This window comes from Dipodomys ordii, unplaced genomic scaffold, assembly GCF_000151885.1.
Source record: "Dipodomys ordii isolate 6190 unplaced genomic scaffold, Dord_2.0 Scaffold147, whole genome shotgun sequence".
NCBI classification, from domain to species: domain Eukaryota; kingdom Metazoa; phylum Chordata; class Mammalia; order Rodentia; family Heteromyidae; genus Dipodomys; species Dipodomys ordii.
In genome coordinates this window covers 1,297,217-1,313,144 of record NW_012267363.1, presented here as the reverse complement: position 1 = coordinate 1,313,144, position 15,928 = coordinate 1,297,217, and the positions used below count along the sequence as shown (strand labels likewise).

General features: G+C 51.8%; 2 protein-coding genes across 7 annotated transcripts; one reads left to right on the top strand and one right to left on the bottom strand.

The window, feature by feature from the left end:
- The first annotated feature begins 3,382 nt into the window (after window positions 1-3,382).
- On the top strand, window positions 3,383-8,085 carry Tmub2 (transmembrane and ubiquitin-like domain containing 2). 3 transcript variants are annotated; one of them, XM_013032024.1, is made up of 4 exons: window positions 3,383-3,496; window positions 5,597-5,632; window positions 6,531-7,097; window positions 7,313-8,085. In XM_013032024.1, exons 3-4 carry the CDS (start codon window positions 6,556-6,558, stop codon window positions 7,674-7,676), a joined length of 906 nt encoding a protein of 301 aa, XP_012887478.1. In that variant the 5' UTR covers window positions 3,383-3,496; window positions 5,597-5,632; window positions 6,531-6,555; the 3' UTR covers window positions 7,677-8,085. The 3 variants fall into 3 exon arrangements, with proteins under 3 accessions (XP_012887478.1, XP_012887476.1, XP_012887477.1); XM_013032022.1 differs by lacking the exon at window positions 5,597-5,632 and adding an exon at window positions 3,958-4,128; XM_013032023.1 differs by lacking the exon at window positions 5,597-5,632.
- A 102-nt stretch (window positions 8,086-8,187) lies between these two features.
- Atxn7l3 (ataxin 7-like 3) lies at window positions 8,188-14,940 on the bottom strand. Of its 4 annotated transcripts, none has more exons than XM_013032021.1 (12): window positions 14,581-14,940; window positions 14,168-14,300; window positions 13,793-13,964; window positions 13,504-13,601; window positions 13,037-13,059; window positions 12,662-12,707; window positions 12,415-12,443; window positions 12,046-12,114; window positions 11,750-11,793; window positions 11,497-11,568; window positions 11,249-11,406; window positions 8,188-11,139 (listed from the first exon to the last, which is right to left on the bottom strand). In XM_013032021.1, exons 1-12 carry the CDS (start codon window positions 14,629-14,631, stop codon window positions 10,991-10,993), a joined length of 1,044 nt encoding a protein of 347 aa, XP_012887475.1. In that variant the 5' UTR covers window positions 14,632-14,940; the 3' UTR covers window positions 8,188-10,990. The 4 variants fall into 4 exon arrangements, with proteins under 4 accessions (XP_012887475.1, XP_012887472.1, XP_012887473.1 ...); XM_013032018.1 differs by having other exon boundaries at window positions 12,415-12,500; window positions 12,662-12,728; window positions 14,581-14,686; XM_013032019.1 differs by having other exon boundaries at window positions 12,415-12,500; window positions 14,581-14,686.
- Window positions 14,941-15,928: the final 988 nt, after the last annotated feature.

Sequence of the window (15,928 nt, the reverse complement as noted above, 5' to 3'; positions counted from 1 at the left end):
TCCGAAGTACCACCATTCATCTTTAGGAGAAAGCTTTTCAGGGCAAGCAAGTTTTATGAATGCAAATAAAGGACTTGTGTACAGAATGGAAGTGTGGCTCATGTTCATTTCCCCCTTGTGCTCTTCTATAGCTTCCAACCATTTTTTTTTTTTTGTTTTGTTCAGTGGGGCTCAACTCTGGACCTGGGCACTGCTCGTGAGCATTTCAGCTCAAGGCTAGTGCTGTACCACTTTGAGCTACAGCACCACTTCTGGTGGTTTATTGGAGATAAGAATCTCATGGACTTTCCTGCCAGGGCTGGCTTTGCACTGTGATCCTCAGATCTCAGCCTCCTAAGTAGCTAGGATTACAGGCCTGAGTCACCAGTGCCTGGCTAGCTTCCAACTTTTATGACCTCAGCAAGTGTTTCTATTACAGGAAAGAAAGTTACAGAATACAAGCCTCCCTGTCCAGCCCCCAGCAACTACTGTAGCAACTGCAGGAGGGTAGAGAAGGGACCAGGCAGCCTGCTGGCCTGTTCTTTTGCTAGGGAATCCTGGACTCTCTACTGTTACCAGCTGGAGTCACCCAGCAGACACAGCAGAGACAGAGATCTGAAGCCTGCTTTACAGCTTCTACACCAATCTCTCCTCTAGGGACTCCTGTTGGCACAGATCCCCTTTCACCAGCACAAGACAATCTTTGACCTGGTTCAGCAGAATACCAGCCTCTCCTCACTGAATAAAGTTTGGCTTTAGTTTCACAGAGCCAACAGCCTGAGAGAAAAGGAAATCCTCCCTAGTCCCCGGCCAGGTGGGAGCCTCACTCCAGGGGAAAACACAGGACACTTCTACCCCTTCACAGGCAAAGCCCAGTCAACCAGCCTTTCTGCTTCAAGATACCTATTTAAATACTCAAAAAAGGTATACATGATTAGAATGATTATTTTATGATAGAAACCAATTTTCCAAGGGAGGAAAGTAGGGACAGTGGCTCACGCTGTAATCGTAGCGACTTTCGAGGCTGAGATTTGAGAACTGTAATTCTAAACTCTGGGCAGGAAAGTCCATGAGACTCTTTATCTCCAATTAAGCACTAAAAAAGCCAGAAGTGCTAGTTTTGGGGCTTGAATTCAGGGCCTTCTACTCTTACTACTTTTTCACTCATAAGCAGGTGCTCCACTACTTGAACCACAGCTCCACTTCCAGCTCTTTTCTGGTTAATTGGAGATAAAGAGTCTTGAGGATTTTTCTGCCTGGGCTGGCTTCAAACTGTGATCCTCACATCTTACCCTCCTAAGAGCTAAAATTATAGACATGAACTACTGGCACCTGTCTAGACAGATTTAGTTAAGGTAGTATCTAGGATTTAGATAATCACCATTATACAGCCATCATATTGCACATAATCATATAAAAATTCAAGTTCAATAACTTACAGAAAAGCAAACATTGTATAAACATCATAAAAATGAGTAAGGGAAGACCCATTAAAATACTATGTTGCAGTGGTAGAGTGCTTACCTCGCATGCATGAGGCCCTGGGTTTGATTCCTCAGCACCACATAAGCAGAAAAAGCTGGAAGTGGCACTGTGGCTCAAGTGGTAGAGCACTAGCCTTGAGATGAAGAGCTGAGGGACAGTGCCCAGGCCCAGAGTTCAAGCCCCATGAATGACAAAGAAACAATGTTGCACTGGGTGCCAATGGCTCATGCCTATATCCTAGCTACTCAGAAGGCTGAGATCTGAGAATCATAGTTCAAAGCCAGCCCAGGAAGGAAACTCTTATCTCAGTGAGACTTTTTGTTGTTGTTGTTGGTGGTGGTTGTGGGGCTTGAACTCAGGGCCTGGGCGCTGTCGCTGAGTTCTTTCCCTAGGCTAGCATTCTACCACTTTGAGCCACAGCTCCACTTCTGATTTGCTGGGGGTTAATTGGAGATAAGACTTTCTGCCTGGGCTGGCTTTGAACTATGATCCTCAGATCTCAGCCTCCTCTGGAGCAGTTAAGATTACAGATGTGAGCCACCAGTGCCTGGTCATTGAAATTCTTATCTATATTTAAGCAGAGTCAGAGCTGTGGCTCAAGTGGTAGAGTGTTAGCTTTGAGCAACAAAACAAAAAACAACTTAGTGATAGTGCATGGGCACTAAATTCAAGCCCCAGGAATGGCACAAAAAAAAATACTGTGTTGTACAGCTTAGTGGTATACACTATACCAGAAGCTGAGATGGGAAGATCATTTGAGCTTAGAAGTTAGAAACCAACCTGGGTAATGAAGAAAGATCATCTAAAACCAAATAAAATCATGCTGGGATGCCGCTTAGTGCTAGAGTGTTTCTTGGGCATGTAGACACCATAAACATTTTTTTAAGTACAAAAACAGGTTAAATTAATCTATATTAATCACTCAAATAAATCAGCTGCTCTGGAAGTCACTAGCTAGAAAAGAAGTTGAAGGGAAGAGGATAGGATAATTTACTATTTCTTGATCTCAGTGCTAAATACTGTTCACTTGGTGCTAATCACTCCCAAGGTCTTTGCTTCTGTTTTTCCCTTCTGCATCACTTATACTTTAATCAGTAGTTCAACAAAACTCCAAACTCCTGCATGTTATTTTAGAAAAATAATTGCAAAAATATGGATAAGTTCTTGTAGGTTTTTTTTTCTTTTTTGGTGTTTGTATCCTAAAACTGCACTGCTTGCTGGGTGTAGCAGAGCACACCTGTAATCCTAGTTGCTCAAGAAGAGGATAGCAGGGCTGGGAAGGTGGCTCAGTGGTAGAGCGCTTGCCTTGAATGCTTGAGGCCCTGGGTTCAATTCCTCAGCACCACATAAGCAGAAAGAAAAAGAAAGCCGGAAGTGGCGCTGTGGTTCAAGTGATAGAGGACTAGCCTTGAGCTGAAGAGCTGAGGGATAGCACCCAGGCCCAGAGTTCAGGCTCCACGACCGACAAAAAAACAAACAAACCAGACTTTACTGATAACACTAACCTGGAGTATGCATTGCAGTGCAGCAAGGAATCCCTCAAACCTAGGAGAAGAGGAGCAAGACGAGAAGACCCAGGCTGGAAAATATAAGCTTTACCCTGCACAGTTTGGGCGTCTACAGCCCGGAAAGCCTTCCCCACACCACACCACGCCCTTCTTCCAAGTAACTCCTCCTCTCTGGACCCGCCTCTAGCCTCCAGTTGCCCAATGGCCACGCCCACAAGGCGTGGCCCAGCACCAGGAAAGCCAGGATCCCGCCAACAAAACCCCGCCCTTCCTCCTGCTGAGAAACCTGTCCCTTTTATTTAAAGAATACGTTGACGTCATTCCGCTTTACGTAGCTTCGCGTAATCAGTGTACGGCGCTGAGGCGGGACTTCCTGTCTCTGGTTCAACAGCTTCCGGGAGAAGCCGGAAGAGACCGGACCCTCGATAGAATCGGGGACTGCCATCCCCTTTCCCGGACCCTACAGAAAGACGAATCTAGGAGCCGCCCTGGCGACGTCAAAACATTTATCCTGGCCTTGTCAGGTGAGGAATTCCTTCCCTATCCAGGCACAGTACCAGTTTAATCTCCCTTGAATTTCCCATGAGTCCCCGCGTCCTCAGGCCCCGCCCCCAGACCACCAGCCCCGCCCCAAAGTTTGAGGGGTGTAAATGGTTTGTGACCACCCTCACTCGACTCTACCCATCCTGGGCGTGGGGAGCTGGGCTTTGGGGGCACGGCAGCTGGGGCTCAGCGGCCCTTCAGCTCGCTGTGTGTGTGGGGTCTCCGTTTCTATTGCCGGGGGTATAAGGACCGCCTAGACCTGGAGCCTCCGCGTCATCAAAAGCGGGGCTAGGGACCCCCTCCTTACCGCAGTCAGGGTCCCTCACTGCCTGAGTGGGGAGAAAGCCAGGGCCTCGGGAGACCGGAGACCTTAGGCCCTGTCCTCCTCTCCCCATGCACAATTCCCAGTGTCTGAGCCAGTGGTTTCGTCTCTTTCCCACAGTTTCCTTTTCTTGTAAATCACGGTTCATGACATTAACCTTACCATCGAGGTTAATTGTGGAGCGATACATAATTGCTCCCATTGTTTATCCAACAATTGCTATGTGCCCAGGCACTGTGCTAATATTTTTGCTCCGATGATTTCACGTCATCTTCAAAACAACCTTTTGAGGTAGGTACTATTTTTAATCCCACTTTACTTTAGAGAGCTGAGGCTCTAAGAAAGTCATTGGAGTTTAAGTCACTACTAAGAAGTAAGCCGGGATTATAACATTTTCCTCACTTCAAGGCCAGTCTGTTAAGTAAGGAGGTGGAAACTTCAGTTGCTGATGATACATTCCACAAATCCTCTTTGAGCAACTATTATGGCATTTACTGGGCACCTCAGTACAAAGAGAAATACATGAGTCTTGTGTTCCAGGCTTCTAGTAGAGAGATGGGGACAGGTAGATAAGTATAATGACCATTTTATAGTGCCATGAGAATAGTTTGATGACTATAATCATAGATGGATTTGCCCAGGGACATCTGGGAAAGAAGTAGACTCTCCAAGGGAAAAAGTAAGGTACTACAAGCAGTAAGCAGTGATCCTTTCTGTCTAATACAGCAAGAGGGGCTGGGAATGTGGCTTAGTGGTAGAGTACTTGCCTAGCGTGCGTGACGCCCTGGATTCGATTCCTCAGTACCACATAAACAGAAAAGGCCAGAAGTGACTCTGTGGCTCAAGTGGTAGAACACTAGCCTTGAGCACAGAGTGGCTTAGGGACAGAGCCCAGGCCCTGAGTTAAAGCCCCAAGACTGGGGGGATGGGAGGAGAAAATACAGCGGGAAAACCATACAGTACCAGGAAAGAAATTGGGTTGAGGATTGGGAGAGCTGATGTAGAATTGTTTCCAAATAGGCTTTACTTGGACAGTGGTTTCTGGCAGTTGTAAGACCTGGGGAAACCAAGAGGGTAAAATGTTTCTAATGTTTGTCCCATGTGGCTCCCCAGGACTTGCCAGAAGGGTTTCAAAGCAGGCACATATAGTGTCTGCTGGTGGCCTGTGTAGAGAGTTGTATGTTTGGGTAATCTGACTCCGCTGTGAATGATAGTTTTGTTTGATTCTTGACACCTAAATTTAGATGTCACCATGAAAGAAAACGAAATGACTCAATCTGGCAGAGGTGGCTACATAGTGACTCCAAAGGAGGCTTAAGCCAGGTGTGGTTGCTCACCCCTGTAATCCCAGCTAGGAAGGAAGGCCCAGGGGACTCATCTCCAGTTAATCACAATAATATGGAAATGGAGCTGTGCCTCAAGTTGTAGAGCATTAGTTTTGAGCACTAAAGCTCAGAGAGAGCACCCAGACCTCCTTCACATTTTTTTTTTTTAAATCGGTCATGGATCTTGAACTCTGGGCCTGGGCACTGTCCCTCAGCTCTTCAGCTCAAGAAAAGCGCTCTACCACTTGAGCCATAACACCACTTCCGGTTTCTGGTGGTTAATTGCAGATGAGTCTCACAGACTTTCTTGCCCTGGCTGGCTTTGAACTGTGATCCTCAGATTTCAGCCTCCTGAGTAGCTAGGATTACAGGCATGAGCCACTGGCACCCAGCTTTGAGTTATTTTTTGAAGCTTTTTTTTTTTTTCTTTCCAGGGCTGAGGACTGAACCCAGGGCCTTGCATGTGCCAGGTGGGCACCCTTCTGCTGAGCTAAACCCCCAGCCCCATGACAGTTATTTTTGAAATTAAGAATGCATGTGTCAGTGGGTACCAGTGACTCACACCTGTAATCCTAGCTACTCAGGAGACTGCGATTTGAGGATTGCAGTTGAATGAGGATTGCAGTTGAATGAGGATTGCAGTTGAAGCGAACCCATACAGGAAACTATGAGACTCTCCAATTAACCACCAAAAAGCCAGAAGTGGAGCTGTAGCTTAAGTGACACACACACACACTAAATAGTTTAACTATTCAGCCTTTTTGGTCTTTCTGAAACTGCTGTGGAGACGATTCAAGGGTCATATATGCTTGACCAGGATCAGAAATCCCAAAGAAAGTCTGGAGACAAAGTAGCGTATGTTTTCCTTATCAGCCAAAACACAGCAGTTCCAAGACTATGAGACTTTCCTAATCATCTGTGCTCCTCTATGCACATTTTAGACATGGAACTGGAAAGGTTTGGTGTCCCTTCCCCCAATCAGAGTTTGAACTCAGGGACTCGTACTTGCTCTGTTGCCATTCTACCACTTGACCCAGGCTTCCAGCCCAGCTTTTTTTCTGGTAATTTTAGATAGGGTCTCAGCATTTTTCTGCCTAGACTGGGCCCCCTCTGTATCTATCTCCACCTCCTGAGTATTTACAATTACAGGTGTGAGTCCCTGCTGTCTGCCAAACTTCAGTTTTGAGACAGATGGTAAGGGCAAGTCCTTAACGTTGGGGTCTTTAGTTAGGGACATTGATGTCCCTTCAGTAGGACATGGAACTCCATTTTTTTTTTTCTAAGCAGGCTCAATTAGAATCTTAAGTAATCTAGAAACCGGTTGTAACCCCTCAGGTCTGCTGATGCTTGTCCCCTTTGTTCCTGCAGTGTGGACCCAGTCAGCAGCCAGGCCATGGAGCTCTCTGATGTCACCCTCATTGAAGGTGTGGGTAATGAGGTGATGGTGGTTGTAGGCGTGGTGGTGCTGATTCTATCCTTGGTCCTTGCGTGGCTCTCTACCTACGTAGCAGACAGCAATAGCAGCCAGTTCCTGGGCACTATTGTGTCAGCAGGTGACACGTCTGTCCTCCACTTGGGGCATGTGGACCAGCTGGTGGCAGGCCAAGGCACCCCAGAGCCAAGTGAACTCCCCCATGCATCAGAGGGTAATGATGAGAAGGCTGAAGAGTCTGGAGAAGGTGGGGGAGACTCCACCGTGGAACCAGGAGCTGGAGATGGTATGGAGCCCAGCCTTGAGCATTTCCTTGACATCCAAGGCCTGCCCAAACGACAAGGAATCCTGGAGTGCAGCAGTCCGGATGCCCCACTAAGAGCAGAGGATAGCACCTGCCTTCCCCCCAGCTCCAGCCTCATTAACGTGAGACTCAAATTCCTCAATGATACTGAGGAGCTTGCTGTGGCCAGGCCAGAGGACACTGTGGGCACCCTGAAGAGGTAAGTGGGTTGGAGAGCAGAACACTTGTGCCCTAAGCCTGTAGGACTTAGTTCTGCAGGCCGGTGCAGGCTTGGGGATTGTAAAGGCAGCCCTGACCAAGGGGAGGTGGGAGACTTCTTTAATAATTCCATCCATCACTTTGTGCCCTCTGTCTTGTCTTCTTGGTCCAGGCCTGCTGTCCCTCATTTTTTTCCCCCCATTTTTGATCTTGCAGCAAATACTTTCCTGGACAAGAGAGCCAGATGAAACTGATCTACCAGGGCCGCCTGCTCCAGGACCCAGCACGCACATTGCGGTCCCTGAACATTACTGACAACTGTGTTATTCACTGTCACCGCTCACCCTCAGGAGCAGCTGTTCCAGGCCCCTCAGCCTCCTTGGCCCCCTCGGCCACTGAGCCATCCAGCCTTGGTGTCAACGTGGGCAGCCTTATGATGCGTGTGTTTGTGGTGCTCCTGGGTGTGGTCTGGTACTTCCGTATCAATTATCGCCAGTTCTTCACAGCACCTGCCACCGTCTCCCTGGTGGGAGTCACTGTCTTCTTCAGCTTCCTAGTATTTAGGATGTATGGACGATAAGGACATAAGGAGAAAATGAAAGGCATGGTCTTCCTCCTTTATGGCCTCTCCCTTTTCCTGGCCAGAGCTGGGCCCAAAGGCCTGGGAGGGAGATGAGAAGGATGTGGTAGATACCCCATCCATAGGACACAGGAGGCAGGTGGGCCTCCTTTAATGTTCACAGGGGTACAGACATCCCCTCTGTGCAAGCACAACTCAGGTAGACACAAGGATGTCATCTTTTAGAGTCCATTTCAGAGCCAATGGCTAAACTCTGGGAAGTCTGGTCTCTGAGGAATCCCTTTCCCAGCATCCTGCATGTCTGCCCCTTAGCACCCAGGGCCACCTGCCGGGGCAGCCAGCATGACCCCAGCATATTTCTGTAATATCTCCACTCCCCTTAGCCAAATGCCTCTTTTGAGGCTGAAATCACATAGGCAGGGATGAAGACTGCCAGTTTTTCTTACACCCAGCCATTGCCATTTCCCTTTACCCTGTAGCAGGAATAGGGTGTTCTCTCAAAGCACTTTGCTTTTTTTTTTTTTTTTTTAAATAGTCCTTTATAGTGCTCAGTCAAGAAAGGGGTTGGGGCACAAGGCCAACCTCCTAGCATGGGGAGAGGCCAGGCCACAGCTGCTACCCTAGGCCTAAGGCTGCAAGAGTGCTGGCCCTCAGCCAGCATCCTGCCCTGCCCAGCTCCAAGGACGAGCTCTGGGTATGGATCACTCAGCTCTAGGCCCTTGCCTCTAGGGCTCATGGATGGTGGGTCAGCATCTGTGACTGAATAAAGTTTCATTTTGTGGCTGTGAAGCCTCCTGTGACATTACAAGAATGGCTTTGCTCTGCCCCCAGCAACATGGCAAGGAGGGTGGGTAGGCCAGGCTACCAACGGGAGATGCAGTTTATTTACACCAGCAGCCATGGGGGCAGAGGGAATACACAGCGTTTACAAAGTTAGCTACCTGTACAGGATGGATTACATATGCAAAAATAAAAATCTCAAGACCACAGGACAGCGTGAGCCCCACCCCCCTCCCCCAATGACCCCAGCATGCGGTAATGCCAGGCGGGTGGCCCCTGGGCATGCGGGGGGGAGTGATGCATGGAAGGAAAAGCCACCGGCCATGGAAATTAGTACAGACCCCCCCACACACACTCAGACACATGATAGGATACAGGGTGGACGACACCTAGCTGGGGTGGGGAGGATGGGAATTGAAACCCACACAGCCTGCTGTTAGAGGGAGTGGGGAGCTCCTAGCCCCTGTTCAACTACACGGTAGGGAGGGGGCACTCTCCCCAGAAGGAAAGGGTCCCTCAGGGTCCCTGCTGGACCAAGCCCATCTCTTACCCAGCCTGGGCAGGGGGCTCTGCCCTGAGGGTGGGTCAAGGGACAATGGGGGAAGTTTATGACAAACCAGTTCCCAAACTACTCCTCTTTTCTCCCTCCACCATACAGAAGGTCAAAAGGGAGAGGCCAGAGAAAGGGTGAGTTAGGGCCTGAGCTGCAGCTGCCTCTCAGAAGGGAGAGTGGCCCCTGGCCTCCCTCCCCTCCCCTTCAGTAGACTCCAAGCATGTGCAGAAGCCCACTGGAGGCTCGCTGATATCCTCCTCTCCCTCTGGCTTCCCCTTTGAGGGAGAAGGCTGTGGAGGGCCAAGAACTGAGGAGCCCAAGCCCCAGGATTTATTCTAACTCTTGCCAAAACTGGTTTGGCTTTCTGAAAAATAATCACAATGCTTGGGTTAAAAACCAATTTGTAACCAGGCATCAACCACAATCCGAATGACCCCAAGGGGAGACTGGGGTTCCAGACAGGGTACTGCGAGCCCTATCTCTGTTGTTCCCTTAACCCTCTAGGGTCCCTAACCCAAATCAGTCCAACCAGTCCTGGGTACTAGCTACCCAAATGTGGGAGTGGCTCCTCCTGAGTGGAGGACAGGGGACATGGCAGCAAGTGCCAGAGAACTCAGCTCAAGGTCAACTTCAACCCCTGTCAGCTCTGTTTCCAGCCCTGACTACAACTGCATTCAGCCCTCCAGCTTGGCTGGGGGTGGGGTGCAGTGGGTGGGTGTGACCTTGCCTGTGTGGAGGTGGCCAGTACATCTCTTCAGGATGTACGCCAGGCAGGTGGGTACCCTGGCATGACAGCCCCTCAGGGCACTGGAACCCCTTCCCCCTCCACTGACAACCCAGGGCACAGAACCCACCCTCTCTTCCCATCCTGGCAAAGGGGGAGAGGCACAAGATTAGGATTTTCCTCAGAGCCCCAAACCACAAGTACAGGAATAAATAACTTAAGAGCGGCGAAGGAGAAGGAAACAGGGCGGGATTTGGAGGTGGGAGCATTGAGAGGAACTGAAGCTGGTCAAGGTGAAGGGGCGGCAAGCAGCAGCTGGGAACTCGGGCTGCCCCAGCAGGGCAGGGCGGTGGGGCAGGGCAGGCAGGAGGAATATGGGGCCACCCCAGGAGGGTGAGGCTGGGCCCCTTCCTGGGGCAGGGAATGAGGTAAGAAAACATTTCAAATAAAGCAGCACCGTTCCCTCTCACCTTGGGGCCCCACTCCTCGCCAGCCCTGGTTCAGGGAGGGGGGAGTCATTTTGATCTGCAGCTCCCTCTTCCTACCCTCCCCATTCCTTGAAGCTGTGGAGGCTGGAGGCCCTTTCCTGGCACCCAACAACAAAAGGACAGCTCCTGCTGCCAAGGAGGTCCCTGGGACTGAGGGGAAAGGGCTGCCCCTCTAAGGGGCAGGGAAGGCGGCGGCAGTTCTGGACGCCTACCTCAGCAGACAGCACTCTGTGCCTGCCAACCCCTGGGACTGGGGGCATGAGAGGACTGCACACAGACAGGACATGCACAGCCCCGCCCCTCAGCTCCAAGCACCGGACCCATTCACATTGCTGAGGGCAGCCAGGGGAGGCCCCCTCCAGGCTCAGCTTCCAACCCACAGCCTCCAGGGTAGCCACAATGCCCCTCGGCAGGGCTTAGTCCAGTTCCTGGGGTGGGAGGCAGGCAGTGCCCTGGCACAGTGCCCAGGTCAGGCCCCTGGCCTAGCTGGACATCCAGTAACTCACAGAATAAATAGGAAAACTGCCTCCCCACCAAACTTATGTCCAAGGCATAATGTCCAGGTCTGAGTCCTGCATGCCGAGGGGTCGTGCTCCGTTGCAGAGGACCCTGCGCCCCCCAGGGGCGCATAACTGGATCCTCTGCCTGCCTGGCTCACCAAGCTTCCCAAGCCCAAACCCCCAGTAGCCGTCCATATGCCAGGCTATGCCACCTGGGTGGGGGTTGGGAGAGGGCTCTGCTCAGCCAAAGGCTATCCCTTGCACCCAAGTCAGTTGATGTCATCATAGATGCTGGGCGTTGGAGGAGCCGGTGGCTTTGGCTTCTTTTTCTTGTTGGAGCCCAAGTTGGAGGCAGTCCCTACCAGGCTCAGATGGGATTTCTTTTTCTTGGTTTTCCGTGACTCGGAGCTGTTGGTACCTACAAAGGAAAGAGGCACAAGAGATGGGGTAGGGCGTGGCAAGAGAGTAGGGTAGAGCCCCCCATGCCTTTGGACGGAAAGCCCCTGGGATTCAACTGCAACACATACCTAGACCCCATCCCTGATTCTCACTCGTCTTGGAAGAGCCTGAATCAGAGGGTGAGAGATCAGAGGAGCCGTCCCACTGAAGTCGGCTGATCAGGGCTTGGCTATCAGTCATGTCAAAGCTGTCGTTATCCAGAGAGCTTTCGACCTCTGGAAGGACTCTGGAAATGAGAGGGGCAAAGAAGAGCTTTAGGGATTCCATACCATCAGCATTCTAAAACATCAAAATCCACCACATATGGGGTTCTTACGCTGAGGGCCCAAGGAAATAAATCCGCACGGTTCGCCTCTGTTCATCTGTGTGCTGAGGGCAGCGCAGGGACCTGGTGGGGGGACACAATTGTTACACCTGGGGTAAGGTAGGGAAGGACCTGAGCAATTAAGGTAGAGGTCTTCCCCTTCAAAGACTGAAAGGAAGGGCAGAGCCTCATTGCTCAAATCCAGAGGTACTCCCAACCCGTGTGCAGGAAGGTCCCCAGTGCCCTTTCTTGATTCTGTGCTCACCTTGTGCACATCTTCTTGGTGTGTTCAGAAATCACCCCACATTGCTGTAAGAGGAATATAAGCTGAAAAGACTGTCAGAGGGGAACCTACTCTAGACACTAGTCTTCCTTCTATACCAAGGCTAGACTGTACAAGCAGAAATATTCCCCCACCACCCACCCACTGGGAAGGGCACAACAGACAGGCCAGGAAACCGATTTCCAGAGACTAGAACTCTATGGGGCCACCCCCACCTAGCCTTCTCTAGAGCCTGTGACTCCAGACCACTCCAAGGGACCCCTGCCCTAGCTCCTCACCGTGGTGAGCAGGCTACGCAGCTCCTCTGGCCCCAGGGTCTCATAGCTGATCCCAGATGAGTTGCTATACTGTGAGAGAACCAGAAGTACAGGTCAGAAAGGAAAAAACAGGCAGACAAAAAAGGGGGTGTGAAGGTGGAAGTGGAAAATTAGTCCCTCATCCCTGCTTCCATGAGAGTCGTTTTCCAAGTGAGTCCTTTCAACCCACCTGCATACCAGTGAGAATGCAGGATCCAGAAACAATACAAATACACGAGACCCAGAGAGCCCAAGTACTGTTTCTAGCTGTCAGCATTCTGACTTTAGGAGTCCAAATCCCAGCCACCTCCCAGTGAGAATGGACATTAAGAGGGGCAGCCTCTAACTCACCTTAAAAGGATCCGAATTGCTAAGCTCCCCTGAAGAAGAAAAAAGAAGGGGAAGGGTGTTTGATGCAGAGGTACAGACAGAGAACCCTGAAAATAACCAGAGAGGAAGTGGGGGTGACAGAAGGATCACAGGCCCTCCCTTACATCCCATCCCAGCTCCCGCTGTCCTCCCCACACCCCTACCCCCACCCTCCCAAGAGCCCCTGAAGACAAGCTAGCAGCACCCTTGTTGCTCCAGACTCACTTACCATTTTTATGTTTTAAAGACTTGGATCTTCGAGGGGAATTGGGGTTCTGGAATGGGAGATACCATAGCTTTGGGGAAAGGGCAACGATAAGGGGAAGCCGAGAACCCAGGGAAGGAAAAAAGATTTGACAAAGAAATATCCTCAAATTCCTCCTTTTCCTCCCCAGTAAGAGGCCTGTCTGCCTACATTTCCTCCCCAACATCCCCCCAAGGCCTCTGAAACTCCCCTTCCCACCACACGCTCTCATCCCCACACCCACAGAACCCCTACTCCATGACCTCAGACTTGAGTCAAGACACCCGAGGACTCCCTGCCCAAAGGGGAGGGTAATCTGTCCTTCACCCAAACTTCCCGAATGCTCATCCCAGCTCTCACCTTGTCTGATTTTCTCTTCTTGGCTATGGGAGACAAAAGGATAAAGAACAGGGTTACTTTTAAGGCTTCAATCTAAGGACACTCAAAGAAAAGCACAAAACTACATTTTTCCTCCCATTAGTGCCAGCCAAAAGTATTTTTTTTTTTGGTTGGTTGGTTATGAGGCTTCAACTCAGGACCGAGGCACTATCGCCAAGCTTTTTACTCAGGGCTAGTCCTTTACTACTATGAGCCACAGCTCCACTTTCAGTTTTCTAGTGGTTAACTGGAGATAAAAGTGCCTCCCACTTTCCTGCCCAGGCGGCTTTGACCCTTGATCCTCAGATCTCAGCCTCCTGAGTAGGTAGGATTAGACAAGAGCCTCCAAGCACCCAGCTATTGGGAACAATGTGACCAATGCATACCCAGTTCCTGCCTGCCCACCTCAACCCAGTGTCTTTCCCAAAGTTCCCCAGATCCCAAAACACCTTTCTTCTCTGAGCCATAGGACCAGTCGTTGTCATTGATGTCATCATTGTCCTCTTGGTCACTCTCAGACTTGTTCATATTGTTGCTATTGGCAATCCTGCCAATGGATGGAAAGAGAAAGAATCAACACTACCAGCTCTGTCTGCCCCCAACTTCAGAGGCATAGTGGAATATCTGGGGCCCAGTACAACTCCCCCCTCTGTACCCTACAAGTGCCCCCAGTGGACTATTCCATGGTACAGACTGCAAAATGTGTAGGTTTGGTACTGCCAGGAAAGAGTCCCTCACCGGCGGTTGGCGATTCGGCTGCTGTTCCGACCCATTCCCAGGCACTTCTCCAGATGGGGAGCGAAGCGGGAGGCAGCGATGCTGCGGCTACAATTGGGGCAGACACACTCCTTGCTCTTCCACTGGTTGAACACCTGTCCAAAGATGTCTAATCCGGGCTGGTCCACGATCTCTGGGGACAGGAGAGGCTGGTGATCAGGGCAGGCAAGGAACCCTCACCTCTTCTTCCCACATCTGGTCTCACAGCCTTGTCAACCCCCTGCCTAAGCTCACAGGAGCTCCAGACTCTGCATCTAGGATGGTTTCCAGAGAAGATCTCTATGTAAGTGCTCCCCAGGCAGGGCCAACACCGCTTTCCTTCCACCTGAAGCTCACCAAAATCCTTCATGCTTTCAGGGTCCGTATCATCCAGGAAGAAGTAGCCACACTTGACAGCCCGGTGAACCTCAAAGCAGAATCCCAAACAAGAATCCTCCACCAGGTCTGCGTATATCTCCTGAGCGATGGCCTGGGCCCCAGAGGAGAACATCCACGGTCACGAGAGTTACAGCCCTCTGGACTGACAGCAACTCTCACCAACAGACCTCCTGGCCAAACATCATGCTTTCTTTGCCATTTTCCCCATCTTGTCTTGGAATTCTTTCTTCCTGGATCCTTGGACCTTCAGTGGCTATTCCGTTTAAGGAACAAGGCTGACTACCCAAATTCCTCTTTGGCTCAGTTGCCAGATATAGCGACGTAGAGACGTCAAGAGAAAGAACTAGAGGCACACGTGGGGGAGCCCTCACCTCTAGTTTGCTGTTATCCAGGCCAGACAAAGACATTTCCTCCATTTTCATTTGTAAACTCTTGTGGAGACGGCGCTCTGACTGCTCATAGCACAGCGGGCGGCAACACGGCTGCACATATGGGGGCGGGGGTGTTGGTGTGAGTCCAAGGTACCTCTGAAGACTGCCACCTCCCCTCCCCACCTCGCTGCCCAGAGCCTAATCTTGGCATCAAGCTATCTCCCTCCCCAAGGCCCAGGCTCACTAAGTCTGCATAGTCCTAAGGGGCCTGAAACCCAGAGGTGGCCTAGTCCTTTCCAGGCCTGTGCTCAGGACCTGGACTCTATTGCCAATCAGAGTCTGGGTCTCTAGGAGGCAGCAGCTCACCCCAGGTCCCCAAAACTCAAACCCCTCTCTGATACCCATGGTGCAATGCAGCAGGGGGAGGAGAAGGAACTCCAAGGCCTCAAAGCAAACCCACAGGGTGTGGCAAAGAACTGCACAGACTCCTGAAGACACCCCCCCCTTCCCTAAAGGCTCTCCTCAGTCACCTCTGCTTTCCGCCAGGATGTCCACTTGGGGGGGTACTGCTACCAGAAGTAGGAATGGTCCTAGGACCCTACCACCTTCACCCCACTCGCTCTTCCCTTGAAATCAGCCTCCCACTCCAGAGAGGAAGAGAGCCCACAGAAGCCTACAGCCCAAGGGGGCATTTCCAATCACCCCTCGCAGCGGCGGGGGTGAGCCCCATGGGAAGCACGTGAGGAGTGGGCGCTCCCCATACCTGTTCTCTTCCATAACCCTCTCCCTCCCTCAGGGCCGGCCCGGAAGTCTCTCCAAGAGCCCCAAAGTCCCCCAAACCCCCACCACGGAATGCAGAAAGAGCGCCCACAGTCCGGGGCTTCCTCTGAACGGTGGGTACGAGTTTAGGGAGCTGCCGGCCTACAGTGGGGTGGGGACTGACAAACGAGCCAGGGGCACTGGGCAGCGAAGGAGGCCGGGCCGCCGCTCTTCCCCCGTCCCTGCGGCACTGCTGCTGCATCATACCGACTGGGGGGAGGAGAGCCGAGCCGCTCGAGGCCGGCGCCGGGCCGGGACAGCCCGACCCTCAGAGAGTGGAAAGAGTGGGACGTGTCCCGGCCCCTCTCGGTCCTCGCCGGCCGACACTCCCGGCCGGCCGGGGAGAGGAGTCCGGGAGGGTGTCTCTATTGTCCCGGGGGCTGGGGCCTGGCTCCCTAACAAAGGCCCCGCGCCCCCTCCCCGGCCGGCCCTGCCCCGCCCAAGGGGGACCCAGCCAGGGGGAAGAGCAGGGGGCCCGGACCGGGCCGGGCAGCCGGGGGAAGCCGGGCGTTTCCGCGTCGGCCCGGGG

What these genes read in the sequence shown, in the direction of transcription:
- Tmub2 (XM_013032022.1), top strand. Translation starts at nt 4,094, where the DNA reads ATGATTTCACGTCATCTTCAAAACAACCTTTTGAG. An exon ending in CTTCAAAACAACCTTTTGAG is followed by an intron (nt 4,129 to 6,530) that starts GTAGGTACTATT and finishes TTGTTCCTGCAG; the next exon opens with TGTGGACCCAGTCAGCAGCC. An exon ending in ACTGTGGGCACCCTGAAGAG is followed by an intron (nt 7,098 to 7,312) that starts GTAAGTGGGTTG and finishes TTGATCTTGCAG; the next exon opens with CAAATACTTTCCTGGACAAG.
- Atxn7l3 (XM_013032018.1), bottom strand. Translation starts at nt 14,631, where the DNA reads ATGAAAATGGAGGAAATGTCTTTGTCTGGCCTGGATAACAGCAAACTA. An exon ending in AGAAGAGAAAATCAGACAAG is followed by an intron (nt 12,729 to 13,036) that starts GTGAGAGCTGGG and finishes CTTTCCCCAAAG; the next exon opens with CTATGGTATCTCCCATTCCA. An exon ending in ACCAAGAAGATGTGCACAAG is followed by an intron (nt 11,569 to 11,749) that starts GTGAGCACAGAA and finishes TCCCCCCACCAG; the next exon opens with GTCCCTGCGCTGCCCTCAGC.